General features: G+C 35.1%; 2 protein-coding genes across 2 annotated transcripts; one reads left to right on the top strand and one right to left on the bottom strand.

Moving 5' to 3' along the window:
• Nucleotides 1-1624: 1624 nt before the first annotated feature.
• Nucleotides 1625-3921, top strand: LOC133669003 (GDSL esterase/lipase At1g71691-like). The gene is made up of 4 exons (XM_062089020.1): nucleotides 1625-1928; nucleotides 2437-2558; nucleotides 2992-3484; nucleotides 3575-3921. Exons 1-4 carry the CDS (start codon nucleotides 1658-1660, stop codon nucleotides 3808-3810), a joined length of 1122 nt encoding a protein of 373 aa, XP_061945004.1. The 5' UTR covers nucleotides 1625-1657; the 3' UTR covers nucleotides 3811-3921.
• Nucleotides 3922-4698: 777 nt separating this feature from the next.
• Nucleotides 4699-6529, bottom strand: LOC133669641 (GDSL esterase/lipase At1g33811). Its single transcript, XM_062089855.1, has 5 exons — nucleotides 6224-6529; nucleotides 5968-6092; nucleotides 5592-5840; nucleotides 5252-5510; nucleotides 4699-5152 (listed from the first exon to the last, which is right to left on the bottom strand). Exons 1-5 carry the CDS (start codon nucleotides 6474-6476, stop codon nucleotides 4935-4937), a joined length of 1104 nt encoding a protein of 367 aa, XP_061945839.1. The 5' UTR covers nucleotides 6477-6529; the 3' UTR covers nucleotides 4699-4934.
• Nucleotides 6530-18645: the final 12116 nt, after the last annotated feature.

Here is an 18645-nt window from a genome sequence, read left to right as displayed (position 1 = left end):
TTTAAAATTCCGAATCGAATAACTGAACCAAAGTGGTAAGCTTGGAATTCGATATTATATTTTTAAAATCAAATAACTTCTAATTTAATTTGTATACTTTTTAGTTAGTTGGGTTGTTTTTTCATAGGCTTTGATTTAATAGACCTTTAGTTTATAATGTGTTTTCCCATTTTGGTTTTTTTTTTTTTGAAACTTAAACCGAATTGAGCTAAGTGAATTTTTTAAAAAATTTCAAATGAAATTATCCAGGAAAAAAAACTTGAAAAACCATTAGTTAATTTCGGATCTATTTTTATCAATATTTTGGATAATTCAGTTAATTTCCCCACCTTATGGATAGCTTACTATAGAATAATCAAGCAAATGTGGATTATAAAAATAATTAAAGGGTTTGTCTAGCTATCGAGTGTCTAAAATCTACTTGTTAAGGATTATTGTGAACCTAAAATATATATCATGGAGCTACATGCATTAGTGTTCTTTGTGTTTCAAGAAATTTCGAGTTGGAATATCTTTTTATAATAATTAAAAAAGTATATGACATTATAATTAAGGTACATCAAATTAAGTATAGAATGCAAAGTTAAAACTATAAATAAATTAATTAGTGCGCAGGTAGTAGACATTGGGACCATAATCAATTATCGGTCTCTGGTAATTTGCATGCTTCAATTAAATCCTGCAGAGCCGCTTGTGTTGTCAGATTCGAGCTTCCATTTGAGTACTTGAAAGCAAACCAAATTATATTCTATTGTGTCAAAGAATCATTTCAACTAAATAGTTTAAGTTATTAGATGAAGTCTTAAAATATAATTTATATTATTTTCTAACACATCCTCTTAAATGAAAGTTCTTTAAACTTGATATTTATACAGATTCATGTTATTTTGTGCTTAATTTTTATTAAATAAATAGAGATTATAAGACTTGAACTCGTAACTACTTGGTTATCAAGACTCTAATATCAAAAAAAAATCATCTCAACTTAATAATATAAACTGTTAAATCTTAAAATATAATTTATATTATTTTCTAATAAAATATTCGTTGCAACATTTTTGTTTGGGAGGAAATTATCACCTACTGTACTAATGCATGGACATAAACGCATTTATTCCAAAAGCTTGAGTCATGAAACTTTCATGATATTTGTATAATGAGATTTCAAGGCCTTCCTTCAATAACATGAGTGGTTGGCTTGGTTGTTTAGGGGGGCAGCATGCTCTTTCTTTGTTAATGGCTTAATGCCACCCCTACTAGCATTGTTTTCCCCAGATATTGCCACCCTTGTCGTTTTAGGTTAAGAAGATACAATTCGAATTCCAAGGAACAACAAGATTTGGAGTTTACATTGGTGATATTTGAATCAATAAATTTGAAGGTTTTTTTCAAAGTTTCTTTTTTTCAGAAGGGAAAAAGAAGGGACCAAGATGCACAAGTGTGAAAATGCCTGCTTGTATTTGGGGGCCATGCACATACCAGAGAGTAATTAGTAATTACTGCAATGGAGAAAACAGATGACTACATTTACTAGTTCTGAACTACCCACCTTACATCCTGTATTAAAGCTCCTTTCACGATTACAAAGATCTCAACTCTTACTTTACAACTCTTCAATTATCACTCCTACTGTCTTACTTCCTCTCTTTAGCTCAAGATGGCTACCTTCAAGCTGCCTTGCATGCTGGTGATTTTCTTGGTGCTGGGTGTAGGTTTAGGCCAAAATGTGGATCCGTTTGGATCACAAGTAGGAAGGAGAAGGGAGATGGTGCCTGCTATGTTTATATTTGGAGACTCACTCATTGACAATGGCAATAACAATAACCTTCCTTCTTTTGCCAAGGCCAACTATTTCCCTTATGGCATTGACTTCAATGGTGGTCCTACTGGTCGTTTCTCCAATGGTTACACCATGGTTGATGAAATTGGTAAACCTCTCACTGCCCTCTTCTTTGGCTTTCCTTGCTTTTATGTTAAGCTTTCATGTAGTATTTGAGTTCAGGATGCCATGCAGACATATAATATTTTTCTTCATGGCCATTGTTTCCTTTCTTTTATCTTCTTTGATAGTCAGACGAAATATTGTTTATAGGAGACAGACCTCTATATTTTTTGTACTTGCTTTAAACCACTTGGAATATGGAGACAGTAGTTTGATGCTTAGCACATTCTTTTCCATATTATTAGGGTCGGTTTTTACACCATTCATTTACTTTTTTCTTTGGTTTCTTGAAAGGAAAAGTCATTTTTTAATTCTCCAAATGATAATTACAAATATTGCAATGCAGCATACTCTATGAAGTTGGCTAAGCACACACATTTGTGATTGTTAATACAAGGCATTTGACCAACAGTATGATGACACCATAATGCAGTCCTGTTTTGATCTCCTGTTTGTGATTACCAAACTTTGCTTTTGTCCATTTTCTTCCGCAGCTGAACAACTAGGACTTCCTCTGATTCCTGCTTACTCTGAGGCATCAGGAGATCAAGTGCTTAATGGTATCAACTATGCCTCTGCAGCTGCCGGAATCCTTGATGTCACAGGCAGAAACTTTGTAAGCATATCCATTCATACATACAGAATTAAGGAGTATGCATCATCACACATATTAATGAAGCCTTAAAGATATGCAAGCATGGTTGCTGAATCATTTTTCGTGGGGGTCATTTGATACCAATTTTATGTTTTTCAAACCTATTGGATTTCTTTACATGGTTCATTATACTTGGACCATTGATCTAGTTATTCTGGCACCTTCTTGTGTATTTACAGTTTCTGTATTGAATGCAATATAATTCTACGTTGCCTACGAACCAAGCAATTTACAGTGTCTGTGGCAGACATTAAATGACCCTTTTGTATTCACAGGAATAGAATATAATCAAGTAGATGTTTGGTTGGCCATCACACATGACCAAATTAAACTTGCATACTTGTATTGATATAACATGGACTAATTTTTTTGGATGTATTATTGTTTTGATCAGGTTGGTCGCATACCATTTGATGAACAGATAAGGAATTTTCAGAACACGCTCGATCAGATTACAGATACACTTGGAGCAGATGATGTAGCTAGGCAAGTTGGACGGAGCTTATTTTTCGTAGGGATGGGCAGCAATGACTACCTTAATAACTATCTCATGCCTAACTATCCAACGAGGAATCGGTATAATGGCAGACAATTTGCAGATCTCTTGATTCAAGAATATAGCCGGCAACTAACTAAACTTTACAATCTTGGAGCACGTAAATTTGTTATTGCAGGGTTAGGAGTGATGGGGTGTATTCCTAGCATCTTGGCCCAGAGCCCTGCAGGAAACTGCTCTGATTCAGTTAACAAGCTAGTTCAACCTTTCAATGAAAATGTGAAGGCTATGCTCAAAAACTTCAATGCCAATCAGTTGCCAGGAGCAAAATTCATTTTTATTGATGTTGCTCGTATGTTCCGAGAAATCCTCACCAACTCCCCAGCATATGGTATGTGCCCCTTGGCTCTAATAAATTATGTGTATTGTATCTTGAGTAGTTTTTTTTTTTTTTTTAATTTTCGCTGATATTTCTTTGTAGGATTTAGTGTTATAAACCGTGGATGCTGCGGCATTGGGAGAAATAGAGGTCAAATTACATGTCTTCCATTCCAAACACCTTGTCCTAACAGAGAACAGTATGTGTTCTGGGATGCATTCCACCCAACAGAAGCTGTGAATGTTTTGATGGGAAGAAAGGCCTTCAATGGGGACTTGAGCAAGGTCTATCCTATGAACATAGAGCAGCTTGCCAATCTTGAAATGGAATCCAATTAACAGGAATCCTTGTTTCATTCATGCCATCATAATTTTTATTTCATCACTGATCTATGAGAGTCGTAGTTTATTTTGTATTTAAAAGCAAAGAACTGTTGTGCATGTGCATGTGCATGTGCATGTTCTAATAGCTACCATTAATGCAACTACTTTGATTTGGTTTTTTTCCCTATCCCTTTCAAAAAAAAACCTCTCTATCTTGGATACATTGCTCTTTTGGTGTGATTGTCTATGTTTCGGAATAAGTGAGAAAGAAAGCAGAACGAACAGGCTGCCCCGCAGTCTAGTTCTTGATACTGAGCAGTAATTAATGCAGTTGAAATAATTTCAACAGAAATGTTGCCTTTTTTAATTTTTCTGTCTACAAATATGTTTGCAGTAGTTTCACCAGTGCATTGTGTATGGTGAGTCTTAAATTCTAAAATCAATATCTTCAACCAAAATCTGCAAGCATTGTAAGCTGATCACTGGTATTGCTATGTGCTCTGACACGCAGTGGAACTATGCTCCCTCGAGCTCAAAACTAGTGCCCCGCCCCAAATCGTATCCTGGCCCTAGACGTCTAACTTCCGACTGCGGTGACTAATTGCAGCAAGTGTTCACTACAAGACGTCTTGTATTTGATCAATCAAATAGGAACCCAGCTAAAACACTGACTCCTTTTCCCGTGTCCAAAATAAGAAGCCTAGCTGTTTTTCATTTTGTTTTTCCTTGCACATTTAAAAACTTTTCTCTGCTACAATGAGACTTGAACTTCTAGAGACGCATTAGTTTTGGCGATTCTTGGGGACCATGTTTGGAGACTTTGTTTCAAGGAAACTCAGCCTTGAAAAGAAAGATACTTGCCTTGGATTCCCGAAAACGTGTTTCCGTTGCTATAATGAAGCATTAGGAAATTTCAATTGCTTTTATTATCTCAATCTCACCACATTTATTACAGAAGGAATGGAAGCTGGAAGCACTGAATTGGTGTTAAGAAACAAGGAAACAATTACACCATCTTCCACACATTAACATTAAGCATTAACTCAATAGCTTCGAACAAAATACTAAAAACCAACCAAACATATGTAGTAGTGCTATCACAGGAAGACGGGCATAAAGAGTTGAATTTGATCCCTCTCTCATAGCATTGTCAATTGTTGTATACTCATTGGATAAGTGTAAGTCTGTGAATTATATGTTTCTTTAGCGAGTAAGATGTTTGCCACTTCTGTCGGGTGAAAGGCATCCCAGTATAAGTATTTACTGCGATCCTGGCATATCTGTTGAAGAGGAAGACATGTTATCTGCCCATTGTTCCTCCCCACTCCACAACATCCCTTGTCTATTACTTCAAATCCTGTATATCATTCTCACAATTCAAAACATGCATACTTGTAGGATAAGTGAGCAGGATTTTGAGGTTTCTATGACAAATTAACGTGCAAGTAATAATTACCAAAGGAGGTTCCATTGAGAGACAGATCATTAGAGCTTTTATACGAATCGAGGTAAACAAACTTGGCTCCAGGCAATTGGCCATTGTTGAAATTTTGAACTAGCTTGAGGAGCCCTGAGTTGAATAAAGAAATAACATTGTTGATTTTCTCATTGCAGCGGCTGTTGGTACCATTATACCTGGCGAGCTGATATGGAATGCAGCCAATTTGGCCAATTGCAGTTACAATCACCTTCCGAGCTCCCAAGGCATATAGTTGCTGAGATTCGAAGGAGAACATGTTCATTCTCTCGGAGAAAAATATTTTGAAAAAACAATTTTTGATAATCTATCTACTTACGGTCAACTGACGAGTGTAATCCTGAAGAAGTACAGCCGCAAAAGCATTTGAAGTGAAATCACGGCTAGTTGAGTAGAAGTCGGACATGAAATAGTTGTTGAGATAATCATTACTTCCCATCCCAGAATAGAAGATGCATTTGCTTAAATAGCTAGTGAGTGCATTGTTATCTCCTCTGAAATATCTCCTCATTTGTTCCACTGTCATGCCAAAGTTGGCTACTTGCTGGTTCATTGAGGTGTGACCCCCCTATCAAAACATGCACATAAGGTTACTGAGCTCTTTTTATTCAATCTTATTTACTAATCATATTGTCAAACTATGCTCCATCTTGCATATGCATCAAGATATTAATGGTAAAAATGTGGCCAAGTACCAGATTGTTTCCAGTTTCATCTCTGATGCCAGCCGCTCCAGACGCATAATTCACTCCCCTTAATAGCGCTGGGCCCCTGGTTCTCGCATAGGGTGGGATGTAATTTCGAAACCCAAAAAGTTGAGCTGCAAAAATACATGCAATGTAGTTAAGTTAGATATATATACATTTTCACGCTGTGGGCATAATATAGCAACCTCCATGGTTGTTTTTTCTTTTCTAAAATTCCAAGTGCATATCATAAAACGAAACTTACCCAAGGCATCGACATATGTTCGACCATTGGTAAATCGACCAGTGACACCCTGCGGAAAATCAATGCCATAAGGCCTGTAATTGGCCCTAGAAAGTGTAACCAACCTGTTGTTGTTTCCATTATCTACCAATGAGTCCCCAAAAATGAAAAAACAAGGTACTTGGCCTTGCTGTGGCTGTGCACAAGCTCGAGTGGCTAACAACACTAATAGTAAAGTGACTGACAAAACCAAATCTGCACTGAAACTCCTCATGTTTCCCCTTATGCTTGATTATGATATATGAAGGTACGTATCCTCATGGTGATGGTGCTCAATTTATAGTCCACCAAGATGGGTTTGGATTCGAATTCGCTATTATTGGAATCACAGGTGCTGTTGCTTTAAGCTATTCGACATAGCATATATCATATGAGATAAAAACGATCATACAAAAGCAATTGGAGGAACTTTTAGTTGTAGTCATGTGTTAATTGTTAAAGTATGAACCAATGAAGTTGCGGTGATAGGGGAGATGAATCTCGTGATCTATCAAGGCTACAACATACTTCCAACTGTCAACTACATTGTTATACAGGTGTAAGCAGTCAAGTAGAATTAAAAACATACATAGATGTGATGGTCAACAGTTTACGAGAAAATACATGTACTTATTGGCAATTACTCGTAATATTGCACCAAAAAAACCAAAATAGCAATAATGCCAAGGCAAGGCAAGGCAGGGCAGGGCTAGAATGTAAAATAAATCGTTGACTATAGATGGTTTTACAGAGATCATATAGAAAAAATGCCAAACTAACTTAAAGTTATATGAAAGCTAAACTAATAATACATGACTTGAAAAACAAAAAACAGTGGTACGCACTCGTGACAATGAAGTCATTGAAGAAACAAGATATGAAGTGGACATTTCTACTTGAACCAACTCTGGTCAGTAGTCATTACCAGAAAATCAATAAATATAAACAAAAATATTAAGAGAATATTTTCATCGGTAAATTTTCGAGGGATTTACCGATAGAAATATTCTCTCGGTATATACCGAGAGAATTACAGTAAGAAAAAAAACAAAAAAAATGATAACGTGCTATTTTTACCAACAGAATTATCGACGGAATAAATTCCGTCGGTAATTTCATTGGTAAATCCATCGGCATTTTCTATCGGTATTTTTCAAAGAGCTCCAGAACTATTCACTTTCTAATTGCATTGTTAATTGTTGTTCTTTATGGACAAAATTACCGACGGATTGAAAAGTCTTCTGTGTTATTTGGCAGTTTTCTGAAAAAATTCATTTAAATACTTTTTATGAAATTAAAAATTTTAATGAAATATTACAGACGAAATAATTAAAAATATTAATATTTAATTTTCCGTCGATAATTCTGTCGCTAACTCGCCCCAATAAAAAGTCTGAATCCCCTTATTTCATAAGAGACAGACTCATTTCTTCTTCTTCTTCTTCTTCTTCTTCTTCACTATATGTAAAAAACATCAATATCTATTTCTTTCTTTTCTCTTCTATCCTCATCTCCTTCTCTTCTCCTCCATGCTCGGGTATGTCTTCTTCTTCTTTCTTATTTTATCCTCTTAGTTTTTTTTTTAATTAATATGCTTTACATAATTTGTTTTCTTTCCTTAGCTTCACTTGCAACTATATTAAGGTAAGATTTTTCTTTTTTCTTCTTTTTTCATGATTTTTTCACTATATTTGTTTTTTATTTTATTTTTAATTGTTTTTGTTCTTAATAATTGTATAAATGTTGTTATGAGATTTGTTTTTCATATGAGATCAATTTTTATTTGATTTATTTATAGGATTTTTATTTTTTTAGCAATTGCAACTTCATTTTTTTAATATGAATTTTTTTAGTTGAATTTATTTTTTTGTTTTATTTATTTGTTGCAAATTTGTTTGAGTTGATTTTCTTATTCTTTTTTCCAAGCATTTTGAGTATATATTATAGAGTGTTGATTTATGTTAATTTAATTATTTTACAATTTTATAAAATGGATTTTTTTAAAATGTTTTTAAATAATTACCGATGGTATTTTTCGAGGGATATATCGACGGAATGAAGCGGGTAATTTTTTTTTACGCGTCTGTTTCGTCAGTAATAATATTTTTTTATTACCAATGGATAAAAAATTACCGATGAAAGATTCACCGATGGAGCATTTCCATCGGTGATTTCATTGGTAAATTAATTACCGATGGAATATGTGTCTTACGCTGACAGAAAAATTTCGTCGGTAAAACTGTTAAATCTTGTAGTGAGCTTTATCATATAAGATTTGTATAGATATACATGGAAGAGTAAATAATCACAATGAAGAATGATCATAAGATAAGTTCCAATAGCTCTAGTTAAGGAAGCGTTTTGCAATTGTCATGGGATTGTTTTGCAGCTATAAAGGATCATGAGATGTTCCTTTCCTTGCTAGACTATTTCTATTATTGGCACAATTTTCTTGACTGCATATGTGGGAGTGATATTTTCTTACATCCTCCCTCATACTCTATGGGTAGAGAGATTGTTGAGTTTGTTTTGAAACCGAGGTGAAGACAAGACTTTAGTAAATCCATCTACTATCTGATTATCACTTCCAATAAATTGAACATGAAGAGCTCCTCGTGCTTGACATTCTCGTATAAAATAGTAATCAATTTCTATATGTTTTTTGCAGTATTGGATTGGGAACAAGATAAGTAGTGCTAATATTTTCACAAAACAGGGTAGGAGGATTAGCCAAGGACATACTTAGATCACAAAGTAAAGATTGTAACCAACATAAGTCTATTGTAACAAGTGCTCGATATTCAATTTCAATAATAGAGTATGAAACTGTTAATTGTTTTTTAGAGCATCATAATATGAGGTTAGGACCAAGAAATAAACAACTACTTGTTGTTGAACGATAATTATCTAGTAATCCAGCCCAATCTGAATCAAAGAAAACATTAAAAGAGAAAAAAGATACTGGGAGAAAAGTGATACCAGAGCCAACAATACCTTTAAGATAATGTAATATTCGTTTGACAGCCTCAAAGTTTACTATTGTGGGAGAATGCATGTATTGATAGACTTGATTTACAGCATTGGATAAATATGGTCTTGTTATGGTGAGTTATTGTAATACTCCAACAATACTATAATATGATGTAGCATCATCAAGAGAATCACCATAAAATTTGAACATTATAAAGCCACATGCCACCGATATGAAAACTGGTTTAGCACTAATCATAAAAGAACGCTCTAAAATATTCATACCATACTTTGTTTGAGTGATAGTGATGGATTTAGAGTAATAATAAAAATCCATTCCCATGAAAAAAATTAAGGAACCAAGATCCTTCATATCAAAATGAGATGATAAATACTAAATAAGACTCTTAATACCCTTTGTATCACTACCAAAAATGAAAATATCATCAATATAGAGAAGTAAAAATATACATTTACTTTGTATATGTCAAACAAATAGTTAGAGATTGACAATAGGACCGGTGGTTTCTCCAAAATCAATGCCTTGTTGTTGATGAAATTCCTTTACAACAAGGTGAGCTTTGTGCCTATTAATAGTCTCATTTGAATGATGTTTGATCTTAAATATCTATTTGCAGCCAATAACATTAAGATATGGTATAGGTGGAACCAGGGACAACATGCCATTTCAAATCAAAGCATTAAACTCTTCCAACATTTTTGTTTACCAATGAAGATATTTAACTAATTAGGAGTAACAAATAGGATTTGTTGTAGTAGTTAATAAAGAGGAGTAACATTCTACAATTAGATGTTTTGTAGCTATCAAGACTTTAGGCTTATGAATGTCATATTTTAAACAAGTTATCATAGGATGGGCTAGTTATTTAAATGGAGGTTCAAATGTTTCATTTGGGGAGGCTATAAATAATGGATTTTGTGTATTTATTGATGAGTTTGCATGTTGTCACGAGGCATGCGCAATGTTGAGCGATGGCAAGTCTGACTTTTAGGAGGTTTGTTGGAAAAAAGGTTTAGGGGTAATTATAAAATTAGGATTTTGAGTTCAGGAGTCACCACCTAGTATTCTGGTTACTAGAAAACCTATGGTCTGCAAGAGTCTGGGTAAGGGATTGGTTGTGCAAGGAGAAGACGCATCACCCCAGTACACCCTACCTAACATAAGCTGCATTGTTGTTTAATTGTTATTCTAAGCCGCATTTCTATCATTTGGTCTTGTCTTAGGTTCAAGGTAAATCTATCTTTGTAAGGAAATCTTTACCTTATTGGGTAAAAGCCTAGTTATTCTAAGGCCCAAATTTTAGCATTGCATTTATTTTTTAAATATAACTAATTCCTAACATTTCAAACTGAATAATTTGTATTTTTTGTATTTAGATCAAATCCTAATGGATAATCATAAATTGGTTACGATATTCATTTTTGTATTTTAAAACATGGTAAAAATATGATTTTTTATTTTTATGAAAATATGCTTGAAAAACTTATAGGATTTGACTGTATGCACAAAAAGAAAACGAATAAATGAAAAAATTTTATTTTTTTAAGTTTTGGAGGAAACTAGGTATTTTTAATATCGAGTCTGTAACTTACAGTATAAGTCTACAACCAGATATTATGCAAAATTATCGAAAAAACTTACAAGGGGCCTATAAATATTTTTTTTAAAAAAATACCCTTAGAAAAGTTTGAAATTTTCCTTTTTTTAATATTTTAATATTATTATAGTATTAAAAAATTATAAATTGGGCTGGACCCGGCTTAGCTATCTAGACTAGGCCGAAACAGGTCCACTCTGACTTAGTCGGGTGGGCCGACTGGCGGCCCAACAAATCATTTTTTTAGGTGGGCTAGACCCAGCCTAGCTGTTTGGGTTAGGCCAAAATGGGTCCAGCCCACATGGTTGATGGTCCGGCCCAGCAACCATGTTAATTAATTTTGTCTCCTACATGTAGAATAAATTATTGTTTTGCATGCAGGAGTTGAAGTTATAGTGGGGGGAGAAAAGGAAGGAGGAGAAGAGAGAAGGGGATTACCTGATGTGGAAGGAGAGGCTGGCTGGTCTTACTGTTGACTGGTGGTGGTGTTGGCTGCTGGAAGAAAGTTTATAGCTACTCCTAATGTAAGGGTCGTCTATTAGTGGTTGAGTGGGTGGCTCGTGGCGGAGATGTTGGTAGAGAGGTTGGTGTCGAGGTCGTCATGGCTATCATAACTAATTTCTAGGTTATTCCCTAAATTAAATTTTTTTATTTTCAAAATAAAAAAATCAAAAAATTAATAATAATAGTAAGAAGACTGGCATTTTGGCAAAAACAAGATAGGAGGATTTCAAATATAGAGGAAGATCAAGTTGCGATTTCAGATGAAATTGGGAGCATAATTGCACCCTATTATACCTAAAACTGAAGAGATAATACAGATTCAATGTCAAATTAAATCATTATTGGACGAATATACATAATTAGATTTTTAATAGGTCAATTTGATTTAATTATAGGCCAAATTAACATTTAATTGTGTTTAAGAATTAATTTGGGTCCAATTGAAAGATTTAATTAGGTGCAAGGACGTAATTATACCTTAAATGAGTAAAATTATTTTTTTTAGGGGCTTAATTGGTGAAACAATAAGTTTAGGAGCCTAATTTGAGCTTAATTGAGAAGATTGGAATTTAGAAGACCAAACTTAATTTTTACAAAGTCAATAAGTTCAAATTAGGGGTAAAATTGCAAGAAAATCAAGGTTTTGGGGTCAATTAGTGGTTGAATTGAAGAAATTCGCAACCAATAACTATTTTACAAAAGGCACCGAACTATAGGAACTCAATTGATTGAAATTAAGGGTGAAATTGAAACAAATTGAAATTTTAATGGCCAATTAATGATCAAAATGCATAAAACCAAGACCAAGGGCTAATGTGAAAAGGACGCTAAAATATGAGGTTGGCATTGAAGTTCGACAGAGGCAAAATTGCATAAAATTAAAAGTTTAGGGTCAATTAAGGGTGTAATTGAAAGAAACTAAAAATCAGAGGACCAAATTAAACTTTATCCAAATCCCTAAATTAAAACCCTAAAAGCCAAAATGACACCGCTTCATTTAAATGAAACAGCATGTTTTGACCAAAACAGTGTTGTTTTGACCGAACAGTAAAAAAAGAAAAAGAAAGACCAAACGACGTGTTGTCTGGAACATTTCATCATTTGTTTCGCCCAAAAGCTACTCGGGTGACCTCTTTTCCAAAGCATTCAATGCTTCATCTCTCCACCAAGTTTAAAAAAACTTACACACAAACGATGACCTAACATCTGACAACACCCTAATATGGCCTTTTCTAGGGGTGAGCAAAAAAACCAAAAAACCGATTAAACCGAGAAAATCGAAAAAAAATAACTGAAAAAACCGAACCGAAAAAAACCGATTAAACCGATTAAAATTTTGAAAAAATCGGCCAGTTCGGTTCGGTTTCGGTTTTATAAGCAAAAAACAAAACCAAAACTGAAAAACCAGAAAAAAAAAAAACCGAGCCAAACCGAGCCAAACCAGAAAAACAGAGCCAAACCGGAAAAAACCGAGCCAAACCGGTTTTTTCCCTAAAAAACCGAACCGAACCGAACTGAAACCGGTCGGTTTGACCTGGTTTCAGTTCGGTTTCGATTTTTTTTAACAAAAAAGTTTCGGTTTGGTTACTTTTTTTTGATAAAAACCGAACCGAACAGAAAATGATCACCCCTAGCCCTTTCTTACCAATTGACACCACAGCGGCCTCGGCGCTGCCTCAAAATTACCAACCCAACCAACCTTTATGCAACAACTTCTTCAAGCCATGATGGCAACTTCGAGACAACGGTTGGAATCCTTTGGAGCTGAATCAAGGGCTAAGATTTGACACCATTAAAGACAAAATATCCCTCTTCCAACCTATAAATAGACGTGGATTTCATGGCTAGAGGACGAATAAAATTGGGTGTACAGTTGACAAAAAACCAGCCTCCCTCCCCGGTTTTTTTCTCTCCACAATCAGTTCTCTCTTTTCTTTCTCTCTCTACTGCCTTCCCAGCCACCACAACCTCAGAACCACCGTGAACGACTACAATACAACCTCCTCCTCCAATTTATCTCCTCATTGGCAACAGAGACAACCACTGCTAGCTTTTCTCTCTCCTCTGCAAGTTTCTTCTTTTTCCTTCCCCAGCAATTAATGTCGATCACCATTTCCTCCATCAAGGCCTCCTCAACCACCAGTAAGACCTCCTCATTGTAGCTGAAGCTCCTATGCCAGGTAACCTTCTCCCCCTTCTTCTTTTTCTTCTACATCCCTTTCCCCACAGTAAGGTTGTTGCATGAAGAACAACAATTCATTCTATATGCAGCATAAATAATTAACAACAATGCAGCTTATCTCAGGTAGGGTGCGCTAGCGGTGATGCATCTTCCCATTACACAACTAGTCTCTTACTCAGACTCTCGCATACCATAGGTTTTCTAATAACCTTAATAATAGGTGATGACTCCTAAACTTCATAATCATAACTTTATGATATACTCGAAACCCTTTCCTTTCTCAACACCTCTTAGGAGGGTAGCCTACTATTCGATGTCGCTCCGCGACAAGATGGCAACTCCATTGAGGATGCCTTGTTTGGTTGGACTAAGCTTTGCTTGTTTGATTGTTTGCCTGTGTATTTTTGTTGGTCTGTTTAATTTAATTTTAGGGTGCATTTTTACTTCATGTACATGCATAAGTATATCGGATATGAATTAATGCCCTCATGCATTTTAATTTTGCTAATATATTCAATTCTAAATTAAGTGGCGAGTAACGGTCTACCTCAAAACTTTCAGTCAGGGTTTAAATTAGTTAAACATTCAACTATTAGTTGAGTATTTACTCAATAATAGCGGTCACACCGTACCTCAATCATTCCTTGTAAACCCTTATATTGACTTCACGTAAGGTAGTCACTAGGCAGTTCATAGACCTTTGAGACCAGTTATGAAACTTACCCCTCTTGTAATGATATAGAACCTTCACGTCATGAACTCCTTAGTAATTCACAAACACTAAGGCAAATCAAATTAAAATCTTGAACTCTATAAGATTTTTTAGCTAAGACCATGACTTCCATGACCTTTTAAGAATACAAGGAAAGATCTGAGATGATAGAACTCTCACCCAAGAACCAAGGTTAAGGAATTACCGTACATAACCAAAGTATACTACTCCGTAGACAACATAAAGAAGTTGATACCAATTCTAGGGTGCATAGATGAGAATCTATTTGAGAAACAGTATGGGAGAATTGCTCATTTGATAGGGATCCTTGTTCAGATTTTAGTAGTCAAAGCTTTGATGCACTTCTAGGATCCAAGCTACAAATGTTTCACCTTCAAGTATGTTGATATGACCCCTACCACTGAAGAGTATGCTCAGCTCTTGAGTTTCTTAAATAACCCTCACAAAGTGTATTTTAGGTAAAGAATAGATAGTATAATTGTAGCGGTTGTAAAACCCTACATCTAGACCAAGTTGATTAGTACAGGACATCTAATGGAGGGTTTAAGTGTAAGATGATTGAGAATAAACTGAAGACAAATAAAGAAAAAGGAAAGCTCGTTGAAGTAAGGTATCAAATAGTTGTTTTTGTCATTTTTGGGTTAGTTCTGTTTCCCTCAAAAGTTGCTGGGATAATCAGCATTGAAGCTGCTAACATTTTTATTAGGTATGAACAGGAAAAGAATAACCTCACTTCAGCTATCTTGGTTGAAACTTTCGTATCTTTAAACCTGTATAGACTATACGGGAAAGGAGCAATGTGGTGTTGTATTTCTTTATTATTCATGTGAATAGTTAACCACTTGGAGACATCGAGAGAAGTCTTCAATAATTTTTTTTGGTTCAATATGAGGCCTCTTGGGTTGGTTTTGAATGAAGAGTGGAATGACCTAGATGAGAATTCATGGGTAAAGAAGTACCAAGCACTCCCTCAAAGTAATTTCAGATGGAAATTTCTTTTGGTAAGCAACTTGACTCATCTTATGAGTTATGGTGACAAAGCATGGGTTCCACTAATTGGCTTGACTAGTTATATTAGCCACTCACCCTTATTGGTAGCCATACAATTTGAAGTAGTACAATACATGCCAAAAACTTGGGGGTTGGTAGAGTATTTGTCTGTTTAAAAAGGCTAATTCTTTAGTCAAGCTAGACGTCATCAAAAGTGACTAAGGGCAACATGTTTTAGTCCACAAGAAGGAGCATCAAAAGGAGTCCTTAATTAGCCCTAATCACTCAGTATAGATGAATGGTGGTTTATCCAGGTTGCTCCAAAGGATGAAAGAGCAAAGCCATATGCAAGATAAGCCATTCATTACCGTGGAACCCAAAAGAAAAAGGGTCAGCAATGAGGAAGACCTGCAAAAGGAGTTGGACAAGCTGAGAATTGAGCTCCGCAATAGCAAAAGTCATCAGAAATTCCTAGAAGACCAACTCCTAAAAAAAGAAAAGATAAAGGCCTCTCTGAAACCAATAGTTGAGAGAAAACGATGAATGGTTGGAAGAAAGAAGGGTCAAGTATGATGACTTGGTAAATAAACACGTGATGATGGAAGAAGAATTAGTGACTCTAAAAAAGGCCTCGGAAAGTAGAAAACGTACTAACAAAAAGTCAATAGCTTTTTTAGAGAAAGATAGGGATCACTATAAATTGAAATGGAAAGCTAAAAAAAAAAAGAACAGATTAGCTAATCTCACCATTGAGGAGTAGAGAAGTTTGAGAGCTTGATATCATTTCCATACCGATGATGAAAAGGAAGCAAGAAAGGTAGCTAAGTCAGATATGAAGGGATACCTGGACAGAGTAAATGCCCTTAAAGATCAAGTTTATGCAACACAAGCTGAGTTTGAGTCTTAAAAAGAGAGAGTGAAGAAAATGCAGAAGAAATTTGAGTGGCAAAACTACAATAGCAGCTTTGATGTATGGCAACATACCAAAATAGTTGACCTCGATATAGAGAAAGAAGAATTGTAAAGGGCCAAAAACCAAATCCAACAACTAGAGAAGATGGTTTAAATGCTGGAAAGGAACAGCGAATCATTAGCCTCTAGTAATGGAACACTACTTCAAGATAATACTTTGTTCCACTACAAGATTAAACAAACAGACAGGCTAATTGATATGATAGCCCTAAAGACAAACAAGTTATGGATGAAAGCTTATATAATTGGCAACAACGTCCACAAATATGAAGAATATTTGAATGAAGTCTCCTTTTTTTATCAAGAATGTAGCCAATAGAGGAGTAACATTTAAATAAAAAAGACTCTTTGTATGAAAGACTTGTTCTTGATAAATAAAATAAGACAAGACCCATTTTTTAAGTACTTTCTAATGTGTATGGAATTCAATTGATCTAAGGACTTGGGCAAAACCTCTTTAAATTTATCAGACTACAGATTCTACCCATGCTTGACAAGGAAGTCATGGATTAGCTTTTTAAATAGGTTAATCCATACCTGATGTTCATGTGCATACATTTGCATCCACATATATACTTTCATCATTGTAAATAACAAATATATATGCATCAAGTTGAAATATAGGCTCTCGAAAAGCTCTAATCCGCAAAGTCTACAACACTCGACTCTGACAAAGAAACATGGAAGATGAAGAATGTTTTTATCATGATGCTCACTTTCAAGAAAAGTTGGATTCTTTAAAAGTTAGTTTATAATGAAGGCACCTAATAAAAAGGTGTGCCAAGTGCAGTTCACTACAAGTAGGCTACCCAAGTTAGTCATATCCAAATTAGTAGCAACACATAAATGAGATTACAGTGTCCTACCACATAACTACAAGTACTCCTTCCAAAGCACCCAATAACCACCTGTTTTTCAAGCAGAAATTAGAGGTTTGACTCGTAGTGGTAGATGTTTCACTCTAAAAAACAAAGGAAAGCCGAAGAGGTGGTCGACATGACTGGAGAGATAAATAAACTCGTCATGAAATAAGAAACCAATGAATTCTTGAAGCTAATGAAACATAGTGAATATAATGTTTTCGAATAGCTCAAGAAAACTCCTGCTAGAATATCACTATTGTCTTTGATTTTGAGCTTCGAACCACACAGAAAGGTTATGCAGAAGGTGTTAAATAAGGCATATGTGTCTTAAGACATCAATCAAGAAGCCATGGAATATTTAGTAGGAAGAATTCAAGCCTCAAATTACGTGTATTCACTGAAGATGAAATGTGTCCCGATAGAACTAGGCATAACAAGCCATTGTACATCATAGTGCGGTGTAAAGATATTTTGATCAAAAAAGTACCAATCAATAATGGTTTTGCACTAAATGTGCTACCGAGACATATGTTGAAAGAAATGTTTGTCAATGAGTCACATATGAAACCCAATACCATGATGGCGAGAGCATACGATGGTTTGTTGAGGCAAATAGTAAGGACCTTGGAAATGGAGTTGTACGTAGGGCCACATATGTTCTTGGTGATGTTGCAAGTAATGGATATTCACTCATCCTGCAATATGTTATTGGGGAGGCTATGGATTCATACAGCTGGAGCATTGGCTTATTCACTGCACCAGTGTTTGAAATACACCATGAATAAGATGTTGATAATTGTCAAAATTGAAGAGACAATTTCAATAATTAGAAATGTGGTCATACCTTTCATTGAAGCAGAAGACTGTAGAGATGGGAATATTCATGCATTTGAAATCATAAATGTCGAATGGGTTATTGAGGGTGCAACGCTGAGAAAGCCAAAAATTCCAAAAGCAGCAAGGATGGTGCCAAATGATTTTTAAAGAATGGGATTCCTTTTCAATATGATCCCAAGACTGGAATGTCTAAACAGATCAATGTGATGAAGCTAAAATGTACGGATCAAAGGTTTGGGCTTGGATATAAGCCCAAAAAAGATGATTACAAATGGGCTGCCCAAATTAGAAGGAAAGCAAAAATGGTAAGGATTTAAGGGGAAAGAGCCAGAGGAAGAGGAACTTGTCATCTCATTGCTCTAAGCATCTTTTCGAATGTCTGCAAAGGTGATTAGATTCGGTATAGCAGATCTTCACATCAGCATCTAGAAGTGCTAAAAAAAGAGACAGATAGAGAAAGTAGAGGTGGGAATAAATTATCAAGTTCTGTCATAGCTTTTTATCCACGCCATTGACGAACCCTTTACAAGAGCTTTTATGCGAAGATTGGATGAAAGAGAGGTGTACCAGAACTAGAAGATGGAGCCTACTCCTATTATGTTTAAAAAGTAATTGCTCTTGTTTGATCATGTTGAATGTTCTGACTTGTTTTTACTTGTTCTAGTCTTTTCGATAATTTGGTTCATGATGCCGCAAGATTTTTTATGTTTAATGAGCACTTTTGTTTTAATAAG

Source organism: Populus nigra, chromosome 12 (assembly GCF_951802175.1).
Source record: "Populus nigra chromosome 12, ddPopNigr1.1, whole genome shotgun sequence".
In the NCBI taxonomy this organism is placed as follows: domain Eukaryota; kingdom Viridiplantae; phylum Streptophyta; class Magnoliopsida; order Malpighiales; family Salicaceae; genus Populus; species Populus nigra.
This window is presented reverse-complemented; position numbering and strand designations above follow the sequence as displayed.

Coding starts and splice junctions, on each gene's coding strand:
- LOC133669003 (XM_062089020.1), top strand. CDS start 1,658: ATGGCTACCTTCAAGCTGCCTTGCATGCTGGTGATTTTCTTGGTGCTG. Junction 1,929..2,436: donor CACCATGGTTGATGAAATTG/GTAAACCTCTCA, acceptor TTTCTTCCGCAG/CTGAACAACTAGGACTTCCT. Junction 3,485..3,574: donor CACCAACTCCCCAGCATATG/GTATGTGCCCCT, acceptor ATTTCTTTGTAG/GATTTAGTGTTATAAACCGT.
- LOC133669641 (XM_062089855.1), bottom strand. CDS start 6,476: ATGAGGAGTTTCAGTGCAGATTTGGTTTTGTCAGTCACTTTACTATTA. Junction 5,511..5,591: donor ATTACACTCGTCAGTTGACC/GTAAGTAGATAG, acceptor TTCGAATCTCAG/CAACTATATGCCTTGGGAGC. Junction 5,153..5,251: donor TCTCAATGGAACCTCCTTTG/GTAATTATTACT, acceptor AATGATATACAG/GATTTGAAGTAATAGACAAG.